This window comes from Suhomyces tanzawaensis, assembly GCF_001661415.1.
Source record: "Suhomyces tanzawaensis NRRL Y-17324 unplaced genomic scaffold CANTAscaffold_4, whole genome shotgun sequence".
Taxonomy (NCBI): domain Eukaryota; kingdom Fungi; phylum Ascomycota; class Pichiomycetes; order Serinales; family Debaryomycetaceae; genus Suhomyces; species Suhomyces tanzawaensis.
In genome coordinates, this window is record NW_017963639.1 from 693170 (window position 1) to 718960 (window position 25791).

Here is a 25791-nt window from a genome sequence, read left to right on the forward strand (position 1 = left end):
AAGGTCGTGCGCCTGGTCCCGGTATCATTACCACCACTAGGTAGGCCATCTCTGGCTAATACTTCTACAGGTTTCTCATGGATCGTGCTATGCAGCTTCCACGGGGCACATGTCTCCGTCAAATCCTTTTGATTCGTGTGGTTCTATGTATTATTACACCTTCTTTAAACAATCTATGTACAAGTTTAAAATTCACCTCTCAACCACAATTGAGTTCTCTTCTTCATTTCAGATCTTCTCAAAAGTTGTCTCTCGTTCAATCCTTCCTCCTGGTTCACCTTCTCCTTCAACATTCCAGTGAAGACATTGACCTTCCTTTGGTCGATGTTGAATTCCTTACTTAATTTGCTGATGGTCCAGACTTTAGGATCCTGGGATCTCAATGCTACTATTTTCTCGACAATTTCTGGTGTCACTTCATAGCTTCTGTTGCCTTGGGCTTCATATCTATTAATGACTGGATAGTTCTCCAACTGTTCCTTGGTGAATTCGTTGGCGTTTGGAAGGTTTCGTCTTGGGTCAGACTCTGGTAAAAATGCTTTGGGTGTCTTCATTGATGGCTTTGAAATGGCAGCTGGTGGATTGTGGACTAATCCTTGGGTCTTCTTAGGTTTGATGTTGAATGCCGACCTGGCCTGGTTGTATTGATTGATTGGTATTGGTTCATACTTGACACATGAAATGGCCGTCTTCGAGATGTTACGTATGCTAGTTCTCATCATCTTGACTTAATATGTGTGCCCTTTGCGTCAAGATCGATACCCCTACTGTTTCGTAGAAAACTTTTCATTTTTTGTTCGTGTGCAAAATTGAAAAATGGTCACGTGATTTTGTATCGCGTGAGTAGATTTCCCCATAAATGGACTTGGATAAACGATTAATGTTTGGGAGAAAGTTCCAGTACATGTTACATGTTCAAGAACAAATTGAATTATTGTGCTTTGTACATTTGTTCTCTGCCTACATGTATGCAAAAGAATTTTTAGAAATTTTAGAAATTATTGAAGAAATATTATGAAATTGCTACATTATTGGCTACTCAGAATCAATTGATTATTCTAGCAGATATTGGTAGTCAAAAGGTCTAGCATGGTTTGAATCAATTAAATATAAAGCGTTCTCTTTTGATCTCACAAACAGGACAACTAGACCAAAAATTAGCCTGGAAAATTTTGGTAATCAGTTACCAAGGAAGCTGTTAAACTAAGCACAGGATTCATACCTAGGATTATCTACATTTACCTTCAAAAAATATAAAAAAAAGTAGTAACACGGCTCATTTGATATACATATCATAAATAAGAAAATGATTTCTTCGGAACAATATCACCTAAGCCTCGATCCTTTCTCATATGCTGCAAAATGAGAAATTGTATCCTGGTCAGAGATGAGTTTATTACCATGGAGAATCGGTTTAGAGACAAAACAGGAGTAGTATAAGTTCATGGAACTCTGATGTACATGATACAACAATTTTGTGGGATCACGTGAAAAGCATCCACAGGTTATGAAGTCTTCCACTAGACATGTGGCGGAGTAAAGGATGATTACGTTATTTAATCAGGAATAAACTATTTGACAATGCAACGAGAAAGACTAGGCCATACTAAACAGGGTTCATAGTGCTACTGCTTAATGTAAATTTAGTATCATACTCCATGGGATCGTTCAATTCTGGACTTTGCATTTGGCCGACCCAAGGTGAAACTATTCGGTTTGTTCACATGCCGTTATTTAACTTGATACAGAATTTTAATGTGATCAACGGCACCAAAAATTGCCCTGAAGGCCTATTGAGAGCTATATGCCATATTTTTCCTCAAATTTATCAGCTAGCCAAACCATTTTAGTTTACCTGCTAAGAATTGCATAGAACAATTACTTATTAGGCCAGCAGGATCCCGGTAGATTCTACTGCCTTAATAAGGTGGCCAAGTTCCAAGGCTTGACAAAGGCTAGACTCTGTAGTTAGGTTGGACTAAGAATAACATAAAATAAAACAAGTGCATATTGTAGCAAAATAACCTTAATATTCTGCATATAGATCTATCAGAAATTCATTACTGATAAATCTCTCTATATATAGTATCCGTCCTTATCCTCTAGCAAATGTTCTTATCTTGGGAAATGCCTTAACCTTAACTAACTTTCACATCATTACTAATTTACTTAACTTGATACTTTAACTTTGTTTTTTGGAAACACATCTGCTTTTTGTAGACGTTAAGTTCTGAGCACTTTCTTGTTTCAGGATTTAGGCTGGTTACAGCATTTTATTACGTAAGCCACACTACTTTGTGCGAGTATTCTCAAATAGCTCATTGATATCAACAATTATCCGATATAGTGTAACGGCTAGCACGGTTCGCTTTCACCGAGCAGACCCGGGTTCGACTCCCGGTATCGGAATAATTTTTCCAAAATCTTAATTGATTGATAATCTTCACAGTATGATAATAGCCTGAAGCAACATTTTTTTTTGTGTCGGAGCAAGAAAAACCGATACGGCGTTCAACATGAAAGTCAACCCATTTGATAAACGCCCCGGAATAATTACTATCTTTACTATTTCCGAAGATCACCAACAGCTTTAGTGTTTATAGGGGTTGCATTTTAAGACGCGTCTGGGACCATACGGCAAACTGAGGTCTAGGGCTGTCTAATAAACTTAAATCAGAGAGTTTGGAGCGATTGCTAGGGAGATCAAAAAATACGACATGCTTTCAATTAGCGCATTCCGATCCCGGCGAGAATTGTCTAGGTTGTACAGAAGAACTCGTAATATGCGTGGATCCAGGCATAGAAGTCCAGGCAATAACATGCACCTCCAAAATGTAGCAGGATATGAGTGGCGAACAGCCTTATACAGGCCCCACATTCCTGATTTAGCGTGCAGATCGTTCTAGTTTCATATAATTGAGTGAAAGGGGAAAATGGGGACCTGTAACATCAGGCCATGGAGATAACGGGGTTTGAAACCTGAGTTCGGCACTTATTTAGTTCGAGACAGCTTGAGGCCAGGATTTCGCATGCTAGATAAGAGTCTTACCACGGGAGTAGTTTTAACCGACGGGCGACTTAGTGCGGCCAGTGAAATATTATTTGAACGCATCTGGTTAAAATGAGTAAGAGCTTACATCATGGCACCCGCGACGCCTCGGCTCCTAAAGCACCCTAGGCTATGGGATGCCACAAACAACTCGGGGATTATCCTGAGTAGGCAATCTGTGATTGGATTAGGCCATGACGTGCCTCGCCAAGGGCAGGTCCCTTTCGCGACCTGGAATGAAATATTAACGTAGGGCGATGCCTCACCAACGTGAATCCCGCGGCATTCTGGTTTAAGCAAGCACTAAAGGGTTCTGAAACAATGTAGCTGATTACTGGAACGAGGGACGGATATAACGCCCCGATGGTTCTAGGAGGTCGGAAATGCCTATGGCCACTCTCAAATGGTGCCACTTGGGGCTGGTTTGCCAGTTGATCGACGCATGTCATCTACGAGCTCGTTTACGTCGCATGCGCTCGTTGACATCCGTGCGTCGGTTGACATCAGTGCGTTTGCAAGTGATCCAGGCACGCCTAGACTTGCCCTGAGGGCTTGACACCATCAGACAGGTTGAAACCCTGCACGAGGTACGCCTCGTGTGAGGTTTCAGCACTCGAGGGCGATTGCTGCTGAATCCGCTCAAAACCAGGGAAGCTGGTGCCGTTCGAGATAGGTGGGTCCACTGGGGCCAGGAAGATGAATCCCGAGACAGGCGCATACACTTCGATCCGATCGTTGGCAGAGAACCCTGTAATTGGACGAGTGATTTCTTTTGCTCCAACGGTCGGTTGTCCTCCACTAAGCCCTATTGTATTCAAGGAGTATCGTGTATGTACCCGCGTATGCACAAGTATGCCATAATGCAGCCCACCTGGGATCATGCCCCAAAACGGGACTACTGCAGCCAAATTGCCTATTGTTTTAGACGACCACGCCCAACGAGATTTTAAGACGCCGGTGGGTGGTCTCACACAGCGTTCCTTACGCACTATTACCATACCGGTGTTGCATAAAATATCCCTGCCCCACAGAACTGAGGTGAAATTGGCTATTTCTTCCGATCGGCACTGGGGCTCCACCATTGATGGTTTGCCACACTGGTGGACTATTCTTGGTGCATGTGGTTATTGTCTCATGTACGGGCGCATCTGGTATTTCCGTTCAATGGTTATATATAGAGCCACTTCTAACCATTTTCAATATCTCCGACGTAGGTGCAAGTTCTTGCTTCAGTCACTGTCCACATCCTGCTACTGCTACCATCATGTCAGCGTTTCTCATGTTACAGGACACCTCACAGGTGAAAAGAATCCAGAGGGACAAGAAGAGGGTGCCTCGCGCCAAACCCAGATCCAGCGACTCTACCTCGGTCAGATCGGACCATTCGAGCGAAAGCTCGGGTAAGAGAAAGGTGTTGAGAGCCGACCGTCTTCCTAGCGTCGCCAGCTCCACCCCCAGCTCTAGAAACCCCAGTGTCGTCAACTCCACCTTCAAACACCCCAGTTTCTCGTCCACAAGAAACCCTAGCATTGCCAATTCCACCACCGCCTACAGAAACAACAGTATTGCCAACTCTACCCTCGAAGACTACGTGCCTTTGCACGAGCGCAAGAAAAAGGTATTTGACCTAGACACATGCTCGTACGTCTACAAGACCATTGAATTACCGCCTTTGGAAATGAAGATCAGTGAATTTGAGCAAAAATTCATGGCATTGACCAACGAATGCAAATATCACCATTTGAACGAGTCCTTGAATAAGTATAAGAAGGATTCAGGCGAGTTATTGTTTTCGGTAAGAAACGCGCACATCTTGCGGTACAGTTATTTTGAAGAGTTCATAAATGATTATCAATTGATCCAATTAAAGGCCAACCAATTTAAGAGAAACGGCGACCACAAGCTCAAGTACATGAGAAAGATCGCCAAGATCACCATGAGATCCGACGAGGTCAACGGTTTCCCCTCAATGTTGGCGCCTATATCTGCCGATAACGTGGATGAGTTGAAGACTGACGAAGAATCCGAGGATGATGAGCAAGACGAAGAAATGGACATGATGTATAGGTTGAACAAGTTCAGTTTGACTGAACAAAAGCCAGAGAAGAAAGCCTCTGACAAGCCTGCAATCAATGTCAGAATGTTGTTCAAATCCAACCAGTTCTGGAACAATGTTTACCAGGACTTGAAATACGATTCTATCCAAGTCAAATCCACGTTCAACTACTTTGAACTTTTGCCACCAATCCACCAAACCATGAATTTCTTTGGGGAATTAATAGACTACTTGCTTTACAACTTGTTCATATTGTCGGGCGACCCCACCAATTTGGAGTCACTTGCTGACGTTCAAACCATCCAAAATTACAACTTCTTTTACTACAAGGACTTCAGCTACGAGTATGTACACTTAATGAGAGGGGAGCACTTCAAAATGTACAATAATCAATCTTTGATCAACGGCAGCATCAACCACATGAAATCGACCGACAGCTTTGGCCGCAAGAAGTCCAACTTTGCGGGTGAAGTGGATTTGGATACTCATCGAGTTTTGATCTCCAAGTTGATTGAAACCGTCATCGAGAACTTGAAGAGTGCCACCTCCATAAGCCAATCAACCTCCAACATGAACGGATACGATGATTTGTTCGGGTTGTGGCGGAGCCTCTTGAAGTTCACGTTGAACGAGTTGATCATCGATGGAAGAGATGGCGGAAACTCGGCCCTCCAAGGTGTACAAGAAAGAAACGAGACCGAGAGAGAGGACGAAGACGAAACCAGCATGATTTTCAAGTACTACGAGATGTCGAGCTCCAAGTCCAAGTCCAGCAAGATGAACCGCAACGAGAGCATCAGCTCCAAGAGCACTGCCAAAAGCCTAGACCAGTCGATCATGTCAGGATCCAGATTCGATTCCATTGCATCCAGTGTGTCCTCGACCAACTACTACTCGCAAAACGACATGCAGACCATCTTGGCTGCTTCCAGCCACAAGACCTCCGACGGCTTCGACGACATGAAGACCACCATCTTGCCACCACCCTCTACCACACACATGCATGGGGACTTCCCATCGCCCAAATCCAAAGGCTTCGCAGCCAATGAGCCTTCTGCTCCCCCCACACCCTCCAAGAAGAAGAGGCTGATTTTCAGCAAGTTTAAGAGAGACAAATCCGCCCCATGATCCAGGGCCCCTAGCATCACTTCACTTCTACACGTATGTATTTAATTCTGTTAGAGAACCGGATATCTATTCCATCTTACATCCACACCTATAACGTAGAGCCCTCCAGCTCCAGCTGTGCCCCCACTAATATTACTCCCGCTTATTGTTAACAATGCCCCCGATAAGCAGGTACCATACCCCATGCTGCATCGGCAAAGTAATGACGGTCGCTATCCCTGTCGCACAGGAGTGCTGGCATGAGCACGTTTTAAGGGTATAGTTCCCGAAGGGGTGGCTTGGCGCCGTGCACCACACTCCTTTTTCCGATGAGATACTGCAGGTGTTTAATTACATGCTCCGATCCCGAGTGCATGTCGCACAAAGCCTCGATCGGGTTATGGGACTACCCAGACCGGATGCCGGTGGGACCGGCACCACATCGGTATCCAGAGGGTTGACCGTGTCGGTGGCAGCACCCCATTGGCAGCACCCACCAGGCCCAGTCTGGAGCATCCACCACGTATTCGTGGGTGTCCTGGACCACATGACCCCGACGCTGTCGACTTACATCATTTCAGGTAGTTCACGTTACAGCGCAGCTTCCGTCTCCTTTCGGAAAAATGGTCAACAGCCAGCTTCTAATTTTATCGGTGTCTGAACCGACACTGATGACATGGAAACGGCCAGCAAGGGTCTTGAGGGGCACCCCCGTTGGAGGACGTGGTGGTGTTGGCCGTGGTGGTGGCCATTGAGGTGGCCATGGAGGCGCCTCCATGGCACACCAGGACACCCCCAGCCCACCACACTCGCCGGCCACTTGCCGTTTGCAGAATGGCGCGGTCACTGGTATTCCACATCGGCGTTGGGATTATGTGTCTGAGAAATATTGTGGCAATTGTGCGTCTGTGATGAGCCAGTGTCGTGATTTTTTGTGTCTGTGCATGTAATTGCTGTTTTGCGACCCATTTTACTGATAGCATATATATAGATCCACAGCCAGCCCCAACTACCACCTCCATTATACACTTACCAGTCACTCGCTCAACAATGGTTCCATTACCCACCTCAGACCGTGCCTTGCTCGGCGAACATGCCTTCTACGAAACCGGCAATTTGAAGCACGTTATGCCTTTCATGAAATTCCAGAATTACGACCTTGTGCTCAAGAGATACAACCATGGCTACGCCCACACAGGCCACGACTCGGGGGTCAATCTCAAGGCCTCGTTGTTGATGGTGGCCTTCGGAGTGCTTGTGCTCTACTTTGTGTCCAAGTACCTCATTCACCAAAAACCCACCAAGGAAGAAGATGAAGCCCATCATCTAGTATGACCTGAAACTGATTTTTCGCATCAGGCCTTTAATTTGAAAATTGGCCATTTTCTCGCTGAAACTTCACAGCTTCCAGTGCTTGCATTCTATTCGTCATTCTTCGCGTTAATCCGCATTGGGTCCTTTACCCTCCTTTTGCATACTTCATTTCTGGACTCGTCCTACGCATACTTCGACCAGTGCGTTGGTATCTTCGGTTTCATGGATCATATTTCTTTACTATGTCTTAACTAATCTTATTTAATTCCCCTACTTTACTCAATTCAATGTCCCAGATATTCCAGTCGAACCAGATGATTGTAGGAAATATTGTAAAAATGTGCCAGATACTGTGTGCGTCGATGAGTTGGTACACCGGCTCGAAGTCGCAGGCTTCGAACGACATCCCTATCATCATCCACACGTTCAAGAAAATCGGGATCAATGGAATGAGTCGGGTCTGCGACACAGAAAGCATGTTTAATTTAGTCAAGATTTTGGTCTCGAATGGTAAAATTTGCATCGAATTATTGTAGAGAAAGAAATTCTCCTTATACTTGCGGTTCACCTTCAAGGAATGTGCCACCCACAAAACAATCGACCCGAATCCATACAACAAATTGATCTTGGCGTTGTACCCGTAGTTCCAATTTAGCTTAAGCTTTATGCAATGTCCCACATAGATCATCACCATCACCACTTGCCAAATTACCAACTGCTTTGGTTTTTTGAATAGTTCAAAATATCTCACACTCACACAATTGAAGTTCGATAGCACAATTGCAAATGCCCCGTAATAATCAAGGGTCTCGGTAATTCGATTGTCTCTTATGTGGAACAAAATGCTTGCAGACCACCCACAGAGTGCAATAATGATAAAGTACACGTATTGGAGGTACATTAAGTGGTAGGTGTCGTGTGGATCTTTGCGGTTCTTGTTGTATTGGTGTAAAACCTTGAATAAATTAATGTAATTGGCGTAGAAATTTCCAAACGAAAAGATGACCAGAAAGATCTCTTGGATTCCAAATACCCTGGTAAATGGCCACTTTCCAAAGAATTGAACCATCGGAAGTCCGGAAGCCTTTCTTTGTTCTGTGATTAGTTGTTGGCATTTATAGCTGCAGTCGTCTTCACAATTCCAGAAGATGGCACTGATCGCCGATAATTGATGCTTCAGAGTGAAATAATCGATCTCAATCTGTCTTTGGGAGAGGCGTGGTTCTATTTCCTGTTCCCGTTTGTACACTTCTTCTCTTGATGCTTCGATCTCTTGGAAGATGTTACGGTAGCGACAATGCATTATCAGGATACATTCTTTGAGACATGTTTGGAATTCCGGAAGTGTATCACCGTAGGACGCATTTGCCAACCCATAGAGGCTCGCAAAGGCTATCACTGCTGAATTTGGTCTCATGTGGTTGTGCTTTATCTACCAAGTGGTTTTCGTGAACTTAAAACCACCACACACGTGACTTCAGACACGCGACCACATACGTAACTCCGAGTCTAGTCGTTTGTCTAAGAAGTTTCATCGAAGAATGTGTATTTGTATCAGAGTATTTCTAAGTAGTGATACGAATGTTTAAGATGGAGAGTTTCTCCAAATTTAACTAAGCGTGTTAATGATCGGAATTTTCACTCGGAGTTTCTCCAGACAGTCCTCTCAATTCACAAATGTCTATTTGGACTCGTGCAATGCTCTAGCTTGAACTTTGACATAGGCCACAGTAGAAAATCCGATGACAATAGTCAGGAAAAGCAAGATCAAGTTGATTGGGATCGGGTTCATGTCGAAGGTGGTATGGGTCAATTTATCCAATATGGTCTGACTGAAATTTAATGCACCAGAAATGGTCATAATAAGGCCATAAACAGTGCCGAAGGTATCAAAACCAAATACCATGGCACAGTAGTCACCAACTACGGTGTAGAACAATGGTCTGAATACCACGAAAAGACAGATGTTGATAACACCAGCAGCATAATTTCCAAACAAGCCAAAGACACCAATGGTGAGGGAAATCGCCAAAGTGGTGGTTAAGATGACCACCGATGAACAATTGTCGAGGAAAAGACCCACAAATGGAACAGAAATGAGCCCTCCCAATGGCAATGCCACATCAAAGAGTTTGTTCAACTTCTGGGCACTTTCCAAGTCGATCATGTACGCATACTGCGAGCCGATGGTGGCCACAAAATAGTTCAATCTCAACATCAGAATGATAGTGAACAAAACCATAAGATAAAACCAAGGAGTAGCGATCTGGTACCTAGCAGAGTGGCCATGCAAAACGCCAAAAATACCCCCCGCATGTTTGACCAATTGCTCTTGGCCTTCTTCTTCGTAAGGTTGTCTCAAGGCGTCACCAATGGAGTCTCTTCTTCCCAGGGGACGAGCATTTGAGGACGAGGCATCGGACTCCAACAAAGGAGAATTCTCATCCTCAGAAGTCACGGTGATGTGCTTTGCGGTGGCCTTGTATGACTCGCTGGGCATGATGGTGATCTGGGCCAACATCATGAAGAGAGGCACCACCAAGTATACTTTGAAGAAGTTCGCGATAGTGAAGACTCCATTGGATTTGTTGTAGAATATCTTGTAGACCAAGAACACGGCCGAAGAGGCATCAAATGCTCCGGTGATGACGGCGAGAATGATTCCACTCTTCTTTGGGAATGCGTTGGAGAGCTGGAACGAGGAGATGAATGCAAAGGGTCCACCCAACGACAAGAAACCATACCCTAAAATGTACGGATCAATAAAGCTAGCGGCAGCACTGATGGTTCTGGCGTAGATGAAGATAACAGACGCCAATGACAAGAAGAACGCTCCAAGTAATCCACACACCTTGGGGCCATAAATGTCCAAGGATCTACCGATGACCAAGGCAGAAACATTGGTCACCATGGCACCAACCGTGAACATCATGTTGAGCTTCAAGTCCTGATTGGTGCATTTGGCGGTGGAGTCGGCAGTGACGAAGAACTCGGCTGGTTTGGAAAGGATGGAAGCAGTTTGCATGGACATCGAGCTAGAAGAAACGTCACAAGCATGTTCATAAACGTGCTCATCGATAAGGATTGGCTTCAACGCAGCGAAGCCAAAGATGGGTCCTGCTGAGAGAAGACACCATATGACGGCACAAATACACTGGGCCAAACGACGAGATTGCGGGACCTCAGACATGGCGAACGTTGGAAGAAACGTGGTGGACTAATAAACGATACTGGGATCGATAGGCAATTAAAAGTGGTCCACTATGACTAGGGGTGGCAGGTGAGATGGAGGAACTCGATTGGAGGGACAAAACAAATGGGTTTGGTCGATAAGCAGGCGGAAGGGTCGGCGTTAGATGAGGATATTACTCGATGTTCCATGCATAAAATCGAGGCTTATAGATAAGAAAAAACTTGCCACGTGACTCCTTGTGGTCTGGAGTGGTTGTGATTGGTATGTCAGGCGAGCTGCCCGGGGAATGGGACATCCTGGCTGATGACACCGCTACACAAGGAGTATTGGCAAACTCCGACTAGAAGTTTTTGGGGTTTCCACCGTGCATTCTGAGTACAAATACCAGGCGTCTAGAATCATTTGGTGAGCATTCTAGAACAAGTGTCAAAAGTAGCGAGAAGTTCTGGCCAGCTTCTTACCATTAGCCAGACACGAGACTGCCTTTTCCGCCCGAAATTTACACTCAAGTCACTGTCTATCAGGAATTAGTTTATTAATATTGCTGGATTTGCACCCATGATTATTCTATACACTATTTACACACTGGGGTCTTTTTTCAGTGGGTCCTCTAAGGAGCCGTAATGGGATACCACCTCGGTGGTTTCGGTTTCAACAACTTCAGGTCTGTCCAAAGCTTCGAATGGAGCGCCAGTGAGTTTGCAGTAAGCCCAGATGGCCCCAATTCTCACAGCAGCAGCAGCTAAGGTGATGAGCATACCACCAAATGGGGCAATTACAAACGCACCAAAGGCTCCCCAATCAGAAGAGTCATAGATACCATTCCAGATCAACAACAATTTTCCACCCTCTTTGGCACTTCCGTAGTAGACAGTACCAAACACAAACACAGCAAGCAAGGCACCCAAACCACCACACATGATGTCGAAACCTCTGAGGAACCAGAACCACGAATCACTCAAGCCTAGGAACACAGCAGGAATAACGGCAGCAGACACCAAGTCAGCGATCAAGTAAATTTGCAAGATGTTGTCAGCCACCTTCACTGCCAATACAATGATGGGGGCCATGATGATGATCACCAAGCCTCTGATGTAAATGATAGGCAATTTGTTTCTGAACAAATCGTTGGAAATGGTAGACACCATGGCAGATTGCAAGGAGTCAAAGGTACAGGTGGACAAAAAGATACAGAAGATCAACACGAACGCAATAATCCAGTTAGGCATTTTGTCCAACAAAACGAAAAATGCATTGGCTCCGTTAGGATCCAGCACTGTCAAGTCCCCAGACCACACAGCCAAAAACCCTGGAACACCCACAAGAGTGGTGATGACAAACACAGCCACTGAGGCAATGGAACAACCAACAAGCAAATCCTTGTTGGTCTTACTGGCGAACGTCCTCAACCAGAAACCGGCCATGAAACAGTCGTTGGTCAAGATGGCCACAAATAAAATATACACCAATTGCCATCCGAGCTTGTTACCTTTCAATAAGCCACTCTCGCCAATTTTTGAGGGATCAATATGGATGTACGATCCCATTCCGCAAGCACAGATGATGATCAATATCACCACCAATGCACCTTGGAAATTGTCGGTGATGAAACTGACCTTGAAACCACCGTATGAAGTGTAGATGGAAGTCACTACACACTCCACAATAACGGCCCCCAAAGCACTCATTCCCGTCAAGGTTTCGATGGCTCCACGAACGGCAGACAATTCACCAATCATGAACAAAAACATGGTCAAGCAGGTGAAAAATGACAAGTAAAGACTGGTGACAGGACCATACCGTTGTCTGACCCATTCGGTGAAAATGAACCCTTCTGGGCACTTTTTACGGATGATGGGCCCCACCAAAGCAAACCCAAAGATGGGAATGGCACCGCACAAGGTGTACACCAACAAACCGTGCAAACCGGCCTGGTTGGCAATCTGAGAGTAGGTGGCCAAGATACCCACACCCATGGCTAATGGTTAGTATGATATTTTGTGCTAACTATCCTCACGCAAGTTTCAACTTGATCGAGTCCGTACGGTATAATCTCAGACTTTGAGCTTCTAAGAAGAAGCAGAAAGACACCCGTAAGTTAACACTCTACAGTATTTGTGATAGCCTGATCTCCGCCTGGAGTACGTACCTGAGGCAATGAAGTTGAGGGCCAATGGAATGCCCCTTTGGGTTCCGTTTGATGATAAGAATGTGTTCAGCGAGGAGTATTTCCAAGCCAAGAAGAGCCCGGTGAACAACAAGAAGGCATATGACAAGTAGATGATGGCGTTGTAGCCTTGTGACGATAACTGACCCATGGCAAAGCTTTTCAAGTGTATTCGATGAGTTCAGGATGGTGGGCCGGCTTTATATTCCCACACGGACTCGGGCGAAATTATATGCGCTTACAGGGCTCGGAGCAAGTTGGGCAAGTGCTTTTGCTTTTTGAGTGGGAACACTGTTGGTGAGCAGCACTGGGGTCATCTAGCAAGAAAGCAAGCTGGATAGGACGAGATGGGGGTTGCTGGGGGGACCAGTTGGCGGCGATGGAAGCTGTTGGCAAGGGGTGGGTCATTTCTGGCACTGCTCACGTGTCGCATCACGTGGAGATAACATCGAGCTTGTTTATTGCATGGCATTACCAGATCAACTGATGCTCTTCACCGGAAAAACTGAGAGATGCGGGATGATGTGAAGTGATCTAAAATCAACTGATGTTTCACACCGGAAAAATCTTAAGAAATGCCATTAAAGATGGTGTGCAAATGGTGAAGTGATTACCAGTTTGGAGGGGCAAGTGAGGTGATGTGCGGGAGGCGAGTGACAAGAAGTGTTCCTCACTGATGAAAGACATTTGATCTGGTCTATGGTGGACTTCGCTTCAGATGTAGTTCCCGCCCCCGGAATATACCAACACGTGTATATATGATTTCCGATCGCCAGGAGAGTTGATGGAGCCCCGTTGAAATGGTACAAAAGCAACCCCAAAAGCCTAAAATTGAAAGGCACAGTATATGGCAGCTTAGCTATCCCAGCACCGAGCCAGGCTGTCCAAAGGATCCGCACAAGAGCTATTACCCCGTTGAAGCTTATGCACGCACGTGACTAAAACTGCAGTCTGAACCGATCTCGCACTAGACTCGGTACCTCGCAAAAAACGTCCTCTTCCAAGATCACTCTCCATCTCGTTCCTACGTCCGCCCAACTGGGCAAGTACCGTATCTGTGCACTTTCACCACCATTCTGTTGGTGTCTCAAGCCCCTCCGGTGGTTTCGGAGTCTCGTCGCGTCCTGAACGGTTCTTCTTGGCGCTTCGTGGATCTTCTCGTACTCATGGCATCTCAGCTCATGGCATCTGTCATCGACGCGCTTGTGTAATGTTGACGTCGCGTCACAAACTCGAGGCTGGCTCGTACTTATTGTTGTCACATGATCCCACCTCCAACCAGCTGTCGTCTTGACGGCCCCAGGCTGCTCGTCTAATCCTACATGACAACAGGCCAGGGCACACGGCGGTGATAGTCTAAAAATCACGAGATAATTGCTGGGACCAGTTGGTGGGTTTGGCCCCTCAATGCGCAGCGATCGGTACTGCCCACCACCAGATGGTCCATTGCACACGATCCCCGTCTCACCACGGCAGGTCCCACCTGGCACCCACTGGCGCCTCCGTAGCCCACCTTCCCGCCGGGATCACGACGCCATTGTCACCAAACGCCTCTTACGTAAGCCCATCCGTCCCCGTCCTGGTCTCACAACGGCGCAGCCTCTCGACTAATTTGTTTGTAAATCTTCCAATATTACATCTGGTACCTGACTGCTTTTCTCCTGTCATCTTTTGCTGACTTCCTCCCTGTCTTTCGTCGTTGGTTCCTCCTGAGCCGGCTGCTGGTTCTCTCCGATCCTGATCCTGCTGATATCCCCACAACTCCATGTCAGACAATACCCACCACCCTGGTGGCTCCACAACCTCCAGCCCTTGCTTCAGCAAGCAAAACGAAGACACCTCCAACACCCTGTACGACTACGAGCTTGAGGTCGACAAGGGCCTGTTGACGTCGCCGTTCAACCCGCCCGCCTCCTCGTTCATCGCTGCCGATCATCCGGGACTCCAGGCGTCCAGCTCCAACAACAACATCAAGGTCATCTGTCGGTTCCGTCCCGAAGACGACTCGGAGAAGAACAGAGGCAATGTCATCGTATCGTTTCCCGACTCCCAGAGCGTCACTGTCGACGGCAGGGACGGTGCCTCCACCTACACCTTTGACCGCGTCTTCCAGGCAGACTCCACCCAGGAAGAAATTTACAAGTTCTCCGTGTACAAGTCGGTGGACGACTTGTTTAATGGCTACAACGGAACCATCTTGGCCTACGGCCAAACTGGGTCCGGTAAGTCCTACACCATGTTGGGGGCAACCGACTCCAAGAACAACCAGGGGGTGATTCCCAGAATATCACAAGAAATCTTTGCAAGGATCCAAAACGGCTCCTCTGAAATTGAGTACACCGTGGGTGTTTCCTTCATGGAGCTCCATTTGGAGCAGATAAACGATTTAATCGACACCTCTAACAACAACAACCCCGACCATAAATTCTCCATCCATTCCGACAAGGCTAATGGAATTTATGTGAAGGGATTATCACAAGCATTCGTTTCGTCCGTTGATGAGTTAAATTTAATACTATTGCAAGGGTTGAAGTTCAGGACATCTGTATCCACAAACATGAACATCGAGTCCTCAAGATCCCATGCTATATTCCAAATCAAATTAACTCAGAAACATATTCTGTCTGGAATAATGAAGCGAAGTCATTTGTTCTTGGTTGATTTGGCCGGTAGTGAAAAGGTTGATAAAACTGGTGCTCAGGGGCAAACTTTGGAAGAAGCCAAGAAGATTAATAGTTCCCTTTCGACTTTGGGAAATGTGATCAATGCATTGACAGATGGAAAATCTACTCATATACCATACCGTGATTCCAAGCTTACTAGGATATTGCAAGAATCCTTGGGTGGTAATTCTAGAACTTCCCTTATCATCAATTGCTCTCCATCTTCCCTCAACGAACCTGAAACCCTTTCAACACTTAGATTTGGTAATCGAACCAAAAACATCAAGAACACTGCCCACATAAATACCGAATTGAGTGCAAGCACTTTGAGGCAAAAGCTCTCCCAATTGGAAAAGACTAATGACAACAACCAATTATACATCAAGCAACTAGAATTGGAGTTGGCACAATGGAGAAACGGTGACAAGGAGCGGAAGATCCATATTTCACAATCACAATCACAACTGCCCCGTTCGTCGTCGATACCGATTGGTGCCAATATACCCTCCAGTGTTAGAAATTCTATGATATCCCCTCGCACCCCAACCAAATTACCAGTACCAGTTGGAGCAGTTTCAGGGACCGCCAGCACAGGTGCCGCGCTTGCGGCCGCTGCTACCAGCAATAATCCTACACCTGGTTCAAGAATACCATCAGGTGGAATGATTCCTATTCCTGCATCTTCTTCCCCATTACCTCCTTCAAAGTCAACCTTCCAACTCAGTGAAGACATCGAGAGAAGAGACAAAAAGATTGCCGAGTTAGAACAAATAATCCTTGGCATGAAAATGAATAATCTCAGAAGTAGCCACGCGGAAGATTCGAAGTTGTTTGCCCTTGAAAATTCACTTTACAAGATTAGCAACAAGCTCAATGATGTTGAAGCTATTAATGATAATTTGCGCAAACACTTATTAATCAGTGAAAAGATAATTGAAAGCCGTGATCTCAAGATCAATAAACTCAAGGGCTCCTTGAAAGAACAACAAGTTCAAATTTCCCGGGAGACGTTAGGGTTTCGTCATAAATTGGGGGACATCCAACAAAAATTGGATATATTGAATAAGGAAAAACAAGAAGAAATATACTCTCAGGCTAGAGAGAGCATAATGAGAGAGAGTATGTACTCAGTGGATAGCAAGGCTAGGGACAGCATGTTCTATTTGGACAACAAGACAAGGGAGACTTTTATAGATATGGATCAGAGATCGTTCTTGGAAGAACAAAAGAATGCTAGGAGAGATGCAAACATGGTGCTCAGACACAATGAAAGTAAGCTGATTCACCTGTCCTCATCAATTGATGATCAAAGCGTGAAAGAAGTAGCTACTTTCTCATCCGAGATTCCAATTGTATCAGCCTCTGAGACTGATTCAAGGCATTCAGTGAAAAGCATGAGAACTATTGATGAACATAGAATATTCAGGACTCCAGTTATTGCCCAAAAAGGATTTGATTTTGAGAAAAAGAGCCTGAAACGTTTTTCAAAGGTTGCCCCACCTACAGAGGATGATGATAGTCTCCCAGAATGTGATCTTGACGATGTACAGCTTCCAGAAAGTAACCTCACAGGTGACGATTTGTCAGGTAACGAGCTGTCGGGAAATGAATTGTCAGTCAATGATGAAAAAACCAGTAACTCGGAAACATTGACTAGTACTGGAGAGGACTCTAAGATGAATTTGAAACGATTCTCGTTGATTGCAACCAAAAAGAGAGATTCAGGCGACGAAAATGATAAATCAATGTCTAACAAGAGTGTGTCTCTTATTGAGCATGATAGCACCATTCTTAATTTCCATCAGGAGTTTCTTTCCATAGGCGAGTTTTTGGCTGAAAGCAAATCAAAAACTGGCTTGGTGGACACCATCAGAAATTCAATAAGCGATCTCAATGAAGATACTTCAGAAACATCAGGTATGTTTGATGATCCTCCAAATTCACCCAAAGCTGGCCTTAACTTGAGAATCGTTAAACCTTTACGTGGGGGTAACATTATACAGAAGATGAATTTATTTCAGTGATAGACTGGTACTGTTCAACAAATATACGAGCTAGCGAGGCTATTTATGCAAAGGATTATGTACAGTAAAACAAACGAGGCCATTAGGGCCACCAGTGGACACTCTAAGTGCATTCTGACTTTCTGCCCAATTAAGACTCTCACAGTAGCATTGCTGGCACCAGTATTACGTAGTCCCTGCTATCGTGTTGCTGTAATCTTCCTTCAAAAAAGCATTCAAACTCCGAGCACCCTTTTGGTCTTGTGCGTTTTGCGCATTATAAGTGCGAATCGGACCATCACTAAGTCTACTTCTTCTTAAACTACACCAATTGTGTGCTATCTCTGGCGAACAGGACTACAAGCTCACCATACACCATGCAAATTTCCCAGGCCCGTGAGGCCAGACTCAGCGAGCTCAACAACCAGATGTGGCAGGCAGGAGTCACAGGGATGCTTCGTGGGAGTATCTTTGCACTTGTCTCAGGAGTCTTTTTCAACTACAAATACAACCACGGACACAATGTCAGGTTCTTCAACACACCATACAAGGTGTGGTGGTTCATCAGTTGTAACGTTGTTGGAATCATTTTTACAACCGACATCGCTAAGCACAAGATCTCGCAACAGGTTGCGGTCGAGGATGAAATCAGGAGGAACGAGTATTTGCAGAACGAAGTGTACCGGAAGTGAACATGGTGCATTCCAGCTTCAGTAGTGATGCTAGCGGTATGAGCTCTAACGGAGTGAAGGCTTACTTTCGGCTAGGTGCAACGCTCTGTTGATGTGACTAGTAGGTGTATCTTCCGTCAGGCAATGGAAACCTCTATCAGCGGAGGAACAGGTTGGTGATTTAAATTCAGACGATATATGGCTTGGTCACCTTTGGATTGTCGAATTGACCAGTCTTTGGCCAACACCAATGCTCTGAAGGCACTACAATCTGGTGAAGCAAACAAATGAAACTCTTCACGCTACAAATTCAGTCACTACGGCTGCTTTGAAAGATGTCAGCCAACTATTTAATTAACGTATATATCATGAATGTAATTTTGGTAAGTAACTGCAAACCACGCTGTGGCTAGACATTGAATGACTCCTCGTGGTACTTTAAGCCGTACTCCTTGGCCCAAACCTTGACATTCAGAACCAATCCTTGGGGCCCTGCTCCAATCACCCAAATCTTCTCAGCATCGATGTCTGCCTGTTGGACCTTATTTTTAGGAAGATCTCGACAACAAACGAGATTATTGGAGTCATCATGTACCGGTCCAGAGCACTGCGTGAATCCCTCGTTGATACACCAGTTATAGTACTTGTAATTCAAAGTTGGTCTTCCTTTGTACACTTTGTGTTCGAGGTTTAGTCTCTTGACTAAGCTGGTGAACTGTTGAACGTACAGTTGGATGGTTTCAGATGCGTTTTCACTGTAATGTGGAATAAACTGGTCGTTGAAACTACTGGTAGTTTTGTTAGAGTGCACCCTTGTCAATGGTTCACTGGTTGACTGAATTAATTCTTCAAGAGAGTTCGAGTCAATATCGTCCTCATGGGCAAAATGAGGATTCGACGACTTGAACGTATTGTCATAGGCAGCACACTCTTCATCATCATCCTGCAATTCCTCTTCCTCAGCTACATCCACAGAAACACGTACGTTTTCAATTTGGTTTTCATAATCCAAACTGTAACTATCGTAGCCATCTTCCAAATCTTGCCCTAAAAGTGGATCTGATTCACCATTGTACATGTTAGAGGAAGAACTAATTTTGGAGAAGATCGATGCAAGACTCTTTCTGTTCCTGACTCTTGGCTCGTTGTCTTCATCTCTTAATTCGGTATCACCAGTGACAAAGATTTCGAAGTCATCTCCATGGATAAAACCATCGAAATACTTCAAGATATTAATATCTCTGAAATCCTTGATAACCCATATGATCTTGACAGGAATTCCATGATAATTCATGACACGAAGTATGGGTAATGCAAACGATATGGCAGACCCTCCCACAACTATAAGAACTCTCTTTGCATTAATACTCAATTTACTGATTGAGAAATTACCGGACTCTTTGTTTTTAGAGTTAATGAATAACAAGTGTGGATCGTAGGACCCACAAATAAGATACTTGCGGTCGTTCAAGATTTGAAAGGTACTGGGTCTGATGATCAATTTCTGGAAGTTATCTTGGGGCAAAGAAGCTAATGTATAAGGGTGGTATTCTGGAATGATCTGGTTGTACCATCTTTTTATGAATGATGAGTGATACTTGGTCAACCTTATATGAGCACCGGGGTTTTTGGCTTTGTTAGATATGAGATTATTTGGAAACTCCACAAGTAACAAGCATGGAGACACAGTGATGACCTTGAGATCCAACTTCGTTGGGGTGCCTTTGGTCAACCAAACCCTGTATGCTATTTGGCCAACCAAAATGCTGAGGTTAAGGATGGTATAAGGAGTGAATTTTGTGGGCCTGATATGGAACTGTAAGCATATGACGATGATCCAGGACCAGGCATAGTGGTTAATATAGAATAACCTGTAGTATCTGTTTCTCAACTTCAGCAAAGAGGTGATGATAATGATGACAAATCCAAGAATGCTTGCCCAACCATACAAGTTCTCTGTTTTGAGGGCCTTGGCCCAGGTGTTCTTTTTCTGGAAAAATCCACAGTAGAGCACGGTATGGATGATTGCCTGGATGATGATAATTCTCGACAAGGTTTTGTGGATGGGCAATAGGTTCAAGTAAAGGGTTTTTGGAAGGGGCGAAGGCCTGATACTAAGAAAGAGCACGGTGGGTAAACACACAGCAGAGACCCTTCCCAAGCGCTTGGCCAAAAAGATCAAGTCGCCATGGTAGAGGTCTACCAACGAAAGCGACGACAACAACGAGATCCAGAACACGATCTGAATGATGGAGCCGGCATGGTACGAGACCTTGAAGATGAGCGACTTGACGCGAGAAGCCACGGCTGCCTTGATTTGTGGGAAAGCGTGACGCTTGGCCCGTAGAGCCTCGCCAGTGTAGATGTATGCATTGAGTTTATGGTTGATGGGGCGCATGATGGAGATCCGCCTGAATGGGCCGTAAATGTTGAGGTAGTTGTAGAGCGGGATGAGGAGCACCACCACCACCAACACCACGGTGGCGATGGCACCGTAGCGGTCGGTGGTCAGCTGCCGTAGCCTGGAGTACTCCTTCGATTTGGTGATGGGGTAGTGGAAGTACTCTCCCAATGGCGGCTCAGTGTTCATGGGGGACGTGATGAGAAGGGGTGCTGATGGCCAAGTTAGGAACAGGGCCTGGTAGCAAATATGCAAAGAAGTTCTGGCAGGGCCGAATGTAATTATCAGATCGGAAGATCACGTCAAAAAGCCATAGCAGCCCAAAAATTGTCGTGCCTGAGAAATTGGGTGAGATCGAATAGATAACCGCGGACCCAAGCGAACAATACCCGAGCCCACGATGGGACGGCACCGTGGCGTGCCAGTACATGCGGCTGAGAGGAAGCTTTGAGTTGGGAGCCTAGATGACGGAGGAAGCTGGTTGGAGGGAGGGAAGGGCAGTAATTAGACCCAGATGCCTAGACTATTGTGGTGCGGCATGCCAACATAATAATTAAATATTAGTTTCAATATTAGCTTCAATAGGTAGGATAGGCGCAACTGAGCCAGGGACAGATTTGGACTGAAACGGGTGCGGTTTTGGCAGTGCGTAAGGCTATTAGACTGCGGTGAATGATTTGCAGAGAATCTGCCAGTTAGCGGTTTTCACTTCGATAATTTAGACTCATTGGGGAAGTCTACAATCTTCGATATACATCATCCCGCATCTGTGTTTGCTTCTCAAACTTCTAAAGAATAGTGGCACTCTGTATACTTTAGCACCGACATCTGTCCGTATCATCGATACACAATTACTCATGCATATTTCAGAACTAACATCTGTCGAAATTATTGATAAAGTATTCTCATGTGCCATCTCTCATCTGTCTGCAATCTTCGATACAATATCAACACTCATGAAGTCTACACACAATTTAAGCACAACGCTCATTTAAATTAGCACCGTTACCTGTCTGAATCTTCGATATGATTCCATTCTCATTTAATTACCGAACAAGTACGGCTGTTCGTCTCTCCTCTTTCGGATTCTGACCACCTGTTTAGAGCTGTCCCACACCAGCCGATGACGACACGAGCAGAGGTAGTCATCACCCATCGAGGGTTTCTCTACAATTACTGGATCTATCGTCTATGAATAATACACACTCAGTCGAACTGAAGTCTATGCTAATGGAGCCCTGCCCCAGGACCCGCACTCAGTACAAATTCCTTATACTTTTCAGCTTTTGCTTTTTAGACTTCGACATCTCGATCATCCCCGAACGGGTGGGTTTAGATCTAGACTGCGAGTAATTGCCCTGGTTGGAGTAATTGCTTTGGCTTGAGTAGTTTCTACTGCCGAAGCCCGTGTACCCATTATTATTGCTGTAGTTTCTGTCGTTGTAGCTGTTGCGGTTGTTGCGGTTAGCGTTCCCGTTCATGCCTTGACTAGGGTTCCGTATGTATCCTGTTCTTGTAGGTTGTTTGCCTGTGTCATACTTCTTGAAGCTGACAGCAGCAGGGCCTCTAGGTGGCAATCTGCCCGTGTTTGTAGGCTTGTCATTGCTGGAGAAATTTCTAGGATTATTCCCATAATAATCACGTTTGTTACCGGAACTGCTTCTTTGCACCTGCAAGAAGTACAACGGTCTGACGCTCTTAGGGAGATTGCTGCCGCTAAATGCACTGCCAAAGTTGGGCACACGAGACGTTCTGGACTCAGGGCACTCATCTCCATAATGCTCGGGACTGGCACAATTGTAACAGTATATTATGGGAAGTACCAGGCTCTCTGTTTCGTCTTTATCGTTGGGCTTGGTCAAGTAGGACCGCCAAATGCTGGGGCAGTTTTCTTCACCGTGGCTGAAAGTATCACAGTCACGACAGTACTGTCTCTTTCTGGTCTTGCTAGTGCAACTGGCCGTCATGTGGCCCTTCTCTCCACACCTGGAGCAGATCATAGTGGTGGGGCACTGGGTCTCATAATGGTCTCCTACTACACCACACTTGTGACAGACCACAGTCTTACACTTGGCCCGTATATGGCCTCTCATGTGGCAGTTGGCACACAAGGGCCCCAAGCTCTGCTGCGAGTTCACGGTGGTACCGGACGAGGGGTCTGTCACTCCAAAATAACGGCCTTCTCCTCTCAACTCGATCAACTCATCTGCGTCGTTATTGACTTGTTCGAACGTGAGAGATGTGATGGTGTTCTTGTCATGCGTATCATTTTCTTTATTTTCTTTGTCATTTTTGGCCTTTTCGGGCTGGGACTTCGACACAGACTCGACACCAGATTCCTCCTTGGATTTGATGTCCTTTGCGGCTCCGTTTGTCTTGTAAGGTAGTATTTCTGACATGGTCGATGGATTACAAAATTTTCTATGTCATCTACGTTGATAGTGCTATCGCACAGGAAATCACGTGGGTCAACACGTGATCCAGAAACACGGGGTCAGGCAAAGAAGAGTTTAGGGATATGGCAAGCAAAGGTACCATCGTCGGCTCAGAAAGCAGAAATCCTTCCATCTCTATGGCTCCTCAAAAGCATTTATTACTCTTATTAGTGATCGCGTTATGTATTCATTAAGTGGTTTCGCATTTCAAGCAATTGCCTGCTACTTGTCTGCTCAGAAAAAACATGAGCTTCCAAGAGACCAGCAGGAGGTGGGAGACTGGAAGAAGATGGGGACAGTGGTGCTAAATAGAGCCTTACTGCTTGTCTCTTTTCCGTCAAAGAATTGTCGTTAGATTGTGACACATCATGCCCAGGTAATGGTGACCAGCACGGCTAATCATTCTCTTTTATTAGCCTATAATACATTTCTGACAATATGTTCACCCACCTGGCCCTGGACAGAGTCATCGGTGGTCTGGAGCGAGGACTTCAAGTACTCTTGGTTCTTGAAGTATGCCAATGCATAGCAGGAACTGGCAAACAAGAAGAAGATAGCAACCACAATCAAACTGGTGACTTGCAAAGTCAATGAGAGCCACTGGATCACACTCATCAACAAGTAGAATCCGCATCTGGGCAAGTTGTCGTCAAAGTTACGGATAAAGTTTGTGAATTTGTCTGTCAACGGACATATCTTCAACAAGAAGGGAATCTCAACGAACACGACTATCAATCCTTGCACGATACAAATGATGGAGAATATTATGACCAAGGAGGCGTGGAAGATGTTGGCAATACCCAAGGCCAAACAAAGCAAGACAGTCAAGAGACCGATCCATTGGCCATACAAAGAGAAGTTTTTCTTCTTGAAATCAGACGAAAGACGTCCGAAGATGTTGTTGGAGATTGTCTGAGCAAGAGCCATTTTGTATGATCAATTGAGCTAGAGATGACTGGTTATAAAGTGGTAGTGGAAACCGTGTTAAAAATTACCTGAGAAAAGTAGTGGGGTTGACAAAAGACTATGAGCATCTTCAGATAGAGCCAAGAACAGAATAGCAAAAGATCGCTGCAAAGTCGTGGGAAGTGCTAACGGATTGAAGAACTGTGTTGATCTGCTAGTAATATAACTCGTCTAGTCCTTACACCCTTTGTCATTACCGTGGAATAAAGCTCATAATGGGAAGAGAAACTGTCATTGCACTTGTTGGAAAACCGTCTAGTGGAAAATCCACCACTTTGAATTCATTAACCGATGCTAACGCCAAGGTGGGTGCGTTCCCGTTCACCACCATCGATCCTAACAAGGCCACAGGCTATTTGGAAGTCGAGTGTGCCTGTTCTAGAATGAAACTTCAATCTCAGTGCAAACCCAACTACGGCTATTGTCGAGACGGCAAGAGAGGTGTCCCCATCATGTTGTTGGACGTCGCAGGGTTGGTGCCGAATGCTCACTTGGGACGTGGTTTGGGTAACAAGTTTTTGGGAGACTTGACCGAGGCCGATGCCTTGATCCATATTGTGGACGCCAGTGGAACCACCAATGCCGAAGGAAAGGCCACTAGAGGTTACGATCCACTTGCAGATATCGAATGGTTGCAGGACGAGATTTTCAGATGGATTTTGGGCAACCTTACCGAAAGATGGGGCTCGGTGGTGAGAAGACATACCGCTACCAAATCCAGTACGTTGGAGACTTTGAGAGCACAGTTGGGTGGTTATTCGGCAAACAAGCAATTGATTGGTAAAGCATTAGATCTTTTACCAGGACTTGCTCCATTGCAGGAATGGGATAACGAAACCATCGAGAAGGTCGTGAAAGCCTTCATGAAAGTCAAGTTCCCCACCATTTTGGCTTTGAACAAGATGGACCATCCAGATGCAGACAAGAATGTGTCTAAAATTATATTGAAATATCCCGACACCAAGGCGGTGTTGACCTCGTCCATAACCGAGGTGTTTTTGAGAAAGTTGGCTGGACAAGGATACATCAAGTACGACTCTGGCACAGAATTTATTGACACAGCAGACGATATTCCTGGCTTGAAGCCATTGGATGACAAACTTCGTAATAGAATAGAGAACATTAGAGACTTGGTCCTCTACAGGTTCGGATCGACAGGGGTGGTGCAGTTATTACAGGCAGCAGCCGAGACCTTGGATCTCATTCCATTTTTCCCGGTTAGAAGCATGAATTTCAATGGGGAGGTATTCAGAGACTGTGTGCTTGTCAAGAGAGGAACCCCAGTGATTCTAGTGGCCAGAAAGATCATGGGAGAAGTCACCATTGCATCCATCGAAGGAGTGGGTGGAAACAGAGTATCCGAGGATGATACTGTCGATGTGGGCAAGAACGATATCTTGTCTTTCAAGGTGGTTCCGGGTGGAAGATAGGCCTGGTGCTGGTAGAACTAGGTAGGAAGCTCCTAAGACCTGGCTTCCCGTAGCTTCATCTGTATATCGTGTGTTACCATCCATATCGTTTATAGAATTGTACATAATGGACCCACGAAGAGTGGTAATAGACGATTTTTCTAAGCATAAGACTGTATTCAAGTAGAATGGGTTGTGAATATTAGTGCTTTTGCAATACAGACTTTCCAGTAGTAGATGCTTTTCACGGGCTAACATACCTGGTAAATATTACCGAAGAAAATCCATTTTCAATACTCTTCTGCTTAAAAGACTACGTTGTACACGTAAGCCGCCAATGGCTCTCTGTTGAAATGG

At 45.3% G+C, this 25791-nt stretch overlaps 14 protein-coding genes and 1 non-coding gene across 15 annotated transcripts; 7 read left to right on the forward strand and 8 right to left on the reverse strand.

Annotated features, from left to right (window-relative positions):
- Positions 1-84: 84 nt before the first annotated feature.
- CANTADRAFT_26190 (mitochondrial 54S ribosomal protein mL58) lies at positions 85-759 on the reverse strand. Its single transcript, XM_020207684.1, has one exon. The coding sequence runs from the start codon at positions 720-722 to the stop codon at positions 186-188; it is 537 nt and encodes a 178-aa protein (XP_020064283.1). The 5' UTR covers positions 723-759; the 3' UTR covers positions 85-185.
- Positions 760-2337: 1578 nt separating this feature from the next.
- CANTADRAFT_t131 lies at positions 2338-2409 on the forward strand. Its single transcript has one exon. It is a non-coding gene; the product is annotated as a tRNA-Glu (tRNA).
- Positions 2410-3479: 1070 nt separating this feature from the next.
- CANTADRAFT_249331 (uncharacterized protein) lies at positions 3480-4446 on the reverse strand. The gene has a single exon (XM_020207266.1). It carries the CDS (start codon positions 4129-4131, stop codon positions 3583-3585), a length of 549 nt encoding a protein of 182 aa, XP_020064284.1. The 5' UTR covers positions 4132-4446; the 3' UTR covers positions 3480-3582.
- Positions 4314-6233, forward strand: CANTADRAFT_90267 (uncharacterized protein; the record flags this gene model as incomplete). The annotated part of the gene is made up of 1 exon (XM_020211674.1): positions 4314-6233. The coding sequence occupies one exon, from the start codon at positions 4314-4316 to the stop codon at positions 6231-6233; it is 1920 nt and encodes a 639-aa protein (XP_020064285.1).
- Positions 6234-7262: 1029 nt separating this feature from the next.
- CANTADRAFT_6335 (uncharacterized protein) lies at positions 7263-7542 on the forward strand (the record flags this gene model as incomplete). Its single annotated transcript, XM_020210872.1, has 2 exons — positions 7263-7489; positions 7518-7542. 2 exons carry the CDS (start codon positions 7263-7265, stop codon positions 7540-7542), a joined length of 252 nt encoding a protein of 83 aa, XP_020064286.1.
- Positions 7543-7773: 231 nt separating this feature from the next.
- On the reverse strand, positions 7774-8943 carry CANTADRAFT_50991 (uncharacterized protein; the record flags this gene model as incomplete). Its single annotated transcript, XM_020209886.1, has 1 exon — positions 7774-8943. One exon carries the CDS (start codon positions 8941-8943, stop codon positions 7774-7776), a length of 1170 nt encoding a protein of 389 aa, XP_020064287.1.
- A 113-nt stretch (positions 8944-9056) lies between these two features.
- On the reverse strand, positions 9057-10882 carry CANTADRAFT_26194 (uncharacterized protein). The gene has a single exon (XM_020207685.1). It carries the CDS (start codon positions 10714-10716, stop codon positions 9208-9210), a length of 1509 nt encoding a protein of 502 aa, XP_020064288.1. The 5' UTR covers positions 10717-10882; the 3' UTR covers positions 9057-9207.
- Positions 10883-11242: 360 nt separating this feature from the next.
- CANTADRAFT_26197 (uncharacterized protein) lies at positions 11243-13223 on the reverse strand. The gene is made up of 2 exons (XM_020207686.1): positions 12869-13223; positions 11243-12697 (listed from the first exon to the last, which is right to left on the reverse strand). Exons 1-2 carry the CDS (start codon positions 13035-13037, stop codon positions 11298-11300), a joined length of 1569 nt encoding a protein of 522 aa, XP_020064289.1. The 5' UTR covers positions 13038-13223; the 3' UTR covers positions 11243-11297.
- A 1428-nt stretch (positions 13224-14651) lies between these two features.
- On the forward strand, positions 14652-17573 carry KIP4 (Kip4p; the record flags this gene model as incomplete). Its single annotated transcript, XM_020210873.1, has 1 exon — positions 14652-17573. One exon carries the CDS (start codon positions 14652-14654, stop codon positions 17571-17573), a length of 2922 nt encoding a protein of 973 aa, XP_020064290.1.
- A 356-nt stretch (positions 17574-17929) lies between these two features.
- Positions 17930-18244, forward strand: CANTADRAFT_51151 (uncharacterized protein; the record flags this gene model as incomplete). Its single annotated transcript, XM_020209909.1, has 1 exon — positions 17930-18244. The coding sequence occupies one exon, from the start codon at positions 17930-17932 to the stop codon at positions 18242-18244; it is 315 nt and encodes a 104-aa protein (XP_020064291.1).
- Positions 18245-18632: 388 nt separating this feature from the next.
- CANTADRAFT_51427 (putative ferric-chelate reductase) lies at positions 18633-20813 on the reverse strand (the record flags this gene model as incomplete). The annotated part of the gene is made up of 1 exon (XM_020209938.1): positions 18633-20813. The coding sequence occupies one exon, from the start codon at positions 20811-20813 to the stop codon at positions 18633-18635; it is 2181 nt and encodes a 726-aa protein (XP_020064292.1).
- A 1085-nt stretch (positions 20814-21898) lies between these two features.
- Positions 21899-22876, reverse strand: CANTADRAFT_41570 (TRAMP complex RNA-binding subunit; the record flags this gene model as incomplete). The annotated part of the gene is made up of 1 exon (XM_020208868.1): positions 21899-22876. A coding segment is annotated over one exon (978 nt), but the record flags the coding sequence as incomplete, so codon positions are not given.
- Positions 22877-23132: 256 nt separating this feature from the next.
- On the forward strand, positions 23133-23445 carry CANTADRAFT_249347 (uncharacterized protein). The gene has a single exon (XM_020207267.1). It carries the CDS (start codon positions 23241-23243, stop codon positions 23412-23414), a length of 174 nt encoding a protein of 57 aa, XP_020064294.1. The 5' UTR covers positions 23133-23240; the 3' UTR covers positions 23415-23445.
- Positions 23446-23476: 31 nt separating this feature from the next.
- TVP18 (Tvp18p) lies at positions 23477-23986 on the reverse strand (the record flags this gene model as incomplete). Its single annotated transcript, XM_020206759.1, has 1 exon — positions 23477-23986. The coding sequence occupies one exon, from the start codon at positions 23984-23986 to the stop codon at positions 23477-23479; it is 510 nt and encodes a 169-aa protein (XP_020064295.1).
- A 254-nt stretch (positions 23987-24240) lies between these two features.
- Positions 24241-25455, forward strand: CANTADRAFT_90278 (uncharacterized protein; the record flags this gene model as incomplete). The annotated part of the gene is made up of 1 exon (XM_020211675.1): positions 24241-25455. One exon carries the CDS (start codon positions 24241-24243, stop codon positions 25453-25455), a length of 1215 nt encoding a protein of 404 aa, XP_020064296.1.
- Between the last annotated feature and the right edge of the window lie 336 nt (positions 25456-25791).

Bases quoted from the DNA above. Each gene is read 5' to 3' on its own strand.
- CANTADRAFT_26190 (XM_020207684.1), bottom strand. From the start codon at position 722: ATGATGAGAACTAGCATACGTAACATCTCGAAGACGGCCATTTCATGT.
- CANTADRAFT_249331 (XM_020207266.1), bottom strand. From the start codon at position 4,131: ATGGTGGAGCCCCAGTGCCGATCGGAAGAAATAGCCAATTTCACCTCA.
- CANTADRAFT_26194 (XM_020207685.1), bottom strand. From the start codon at position 10,716: ATGTCTGAGGTCCCGCAATCTCGTCGTTTGGCCCAGTGTATTTGTGCC.
- CANTADRAFT_26197 (XM_020207686.1), bottom strand. From the start codon at position 13,037: ATGGGTCAGTTATCGTCACAAGGCTACAACGCCATCATCTACTTGTCA. The intron at 12,698-12,868 runs GTACGTACTCCA...ACTAACCATTAG, and splicing joins CCTCAACTTCATTGCCTCAG to CCATGGGTGTGGGTATCTTG.
- CANTADRAFT_249347 (XM_020207267.1), top strand. From the start codon at position 23,241: ATGTATTCATTAAGTGGTTTCGCATTTCAAGCAATTGCCTGCTACTTG.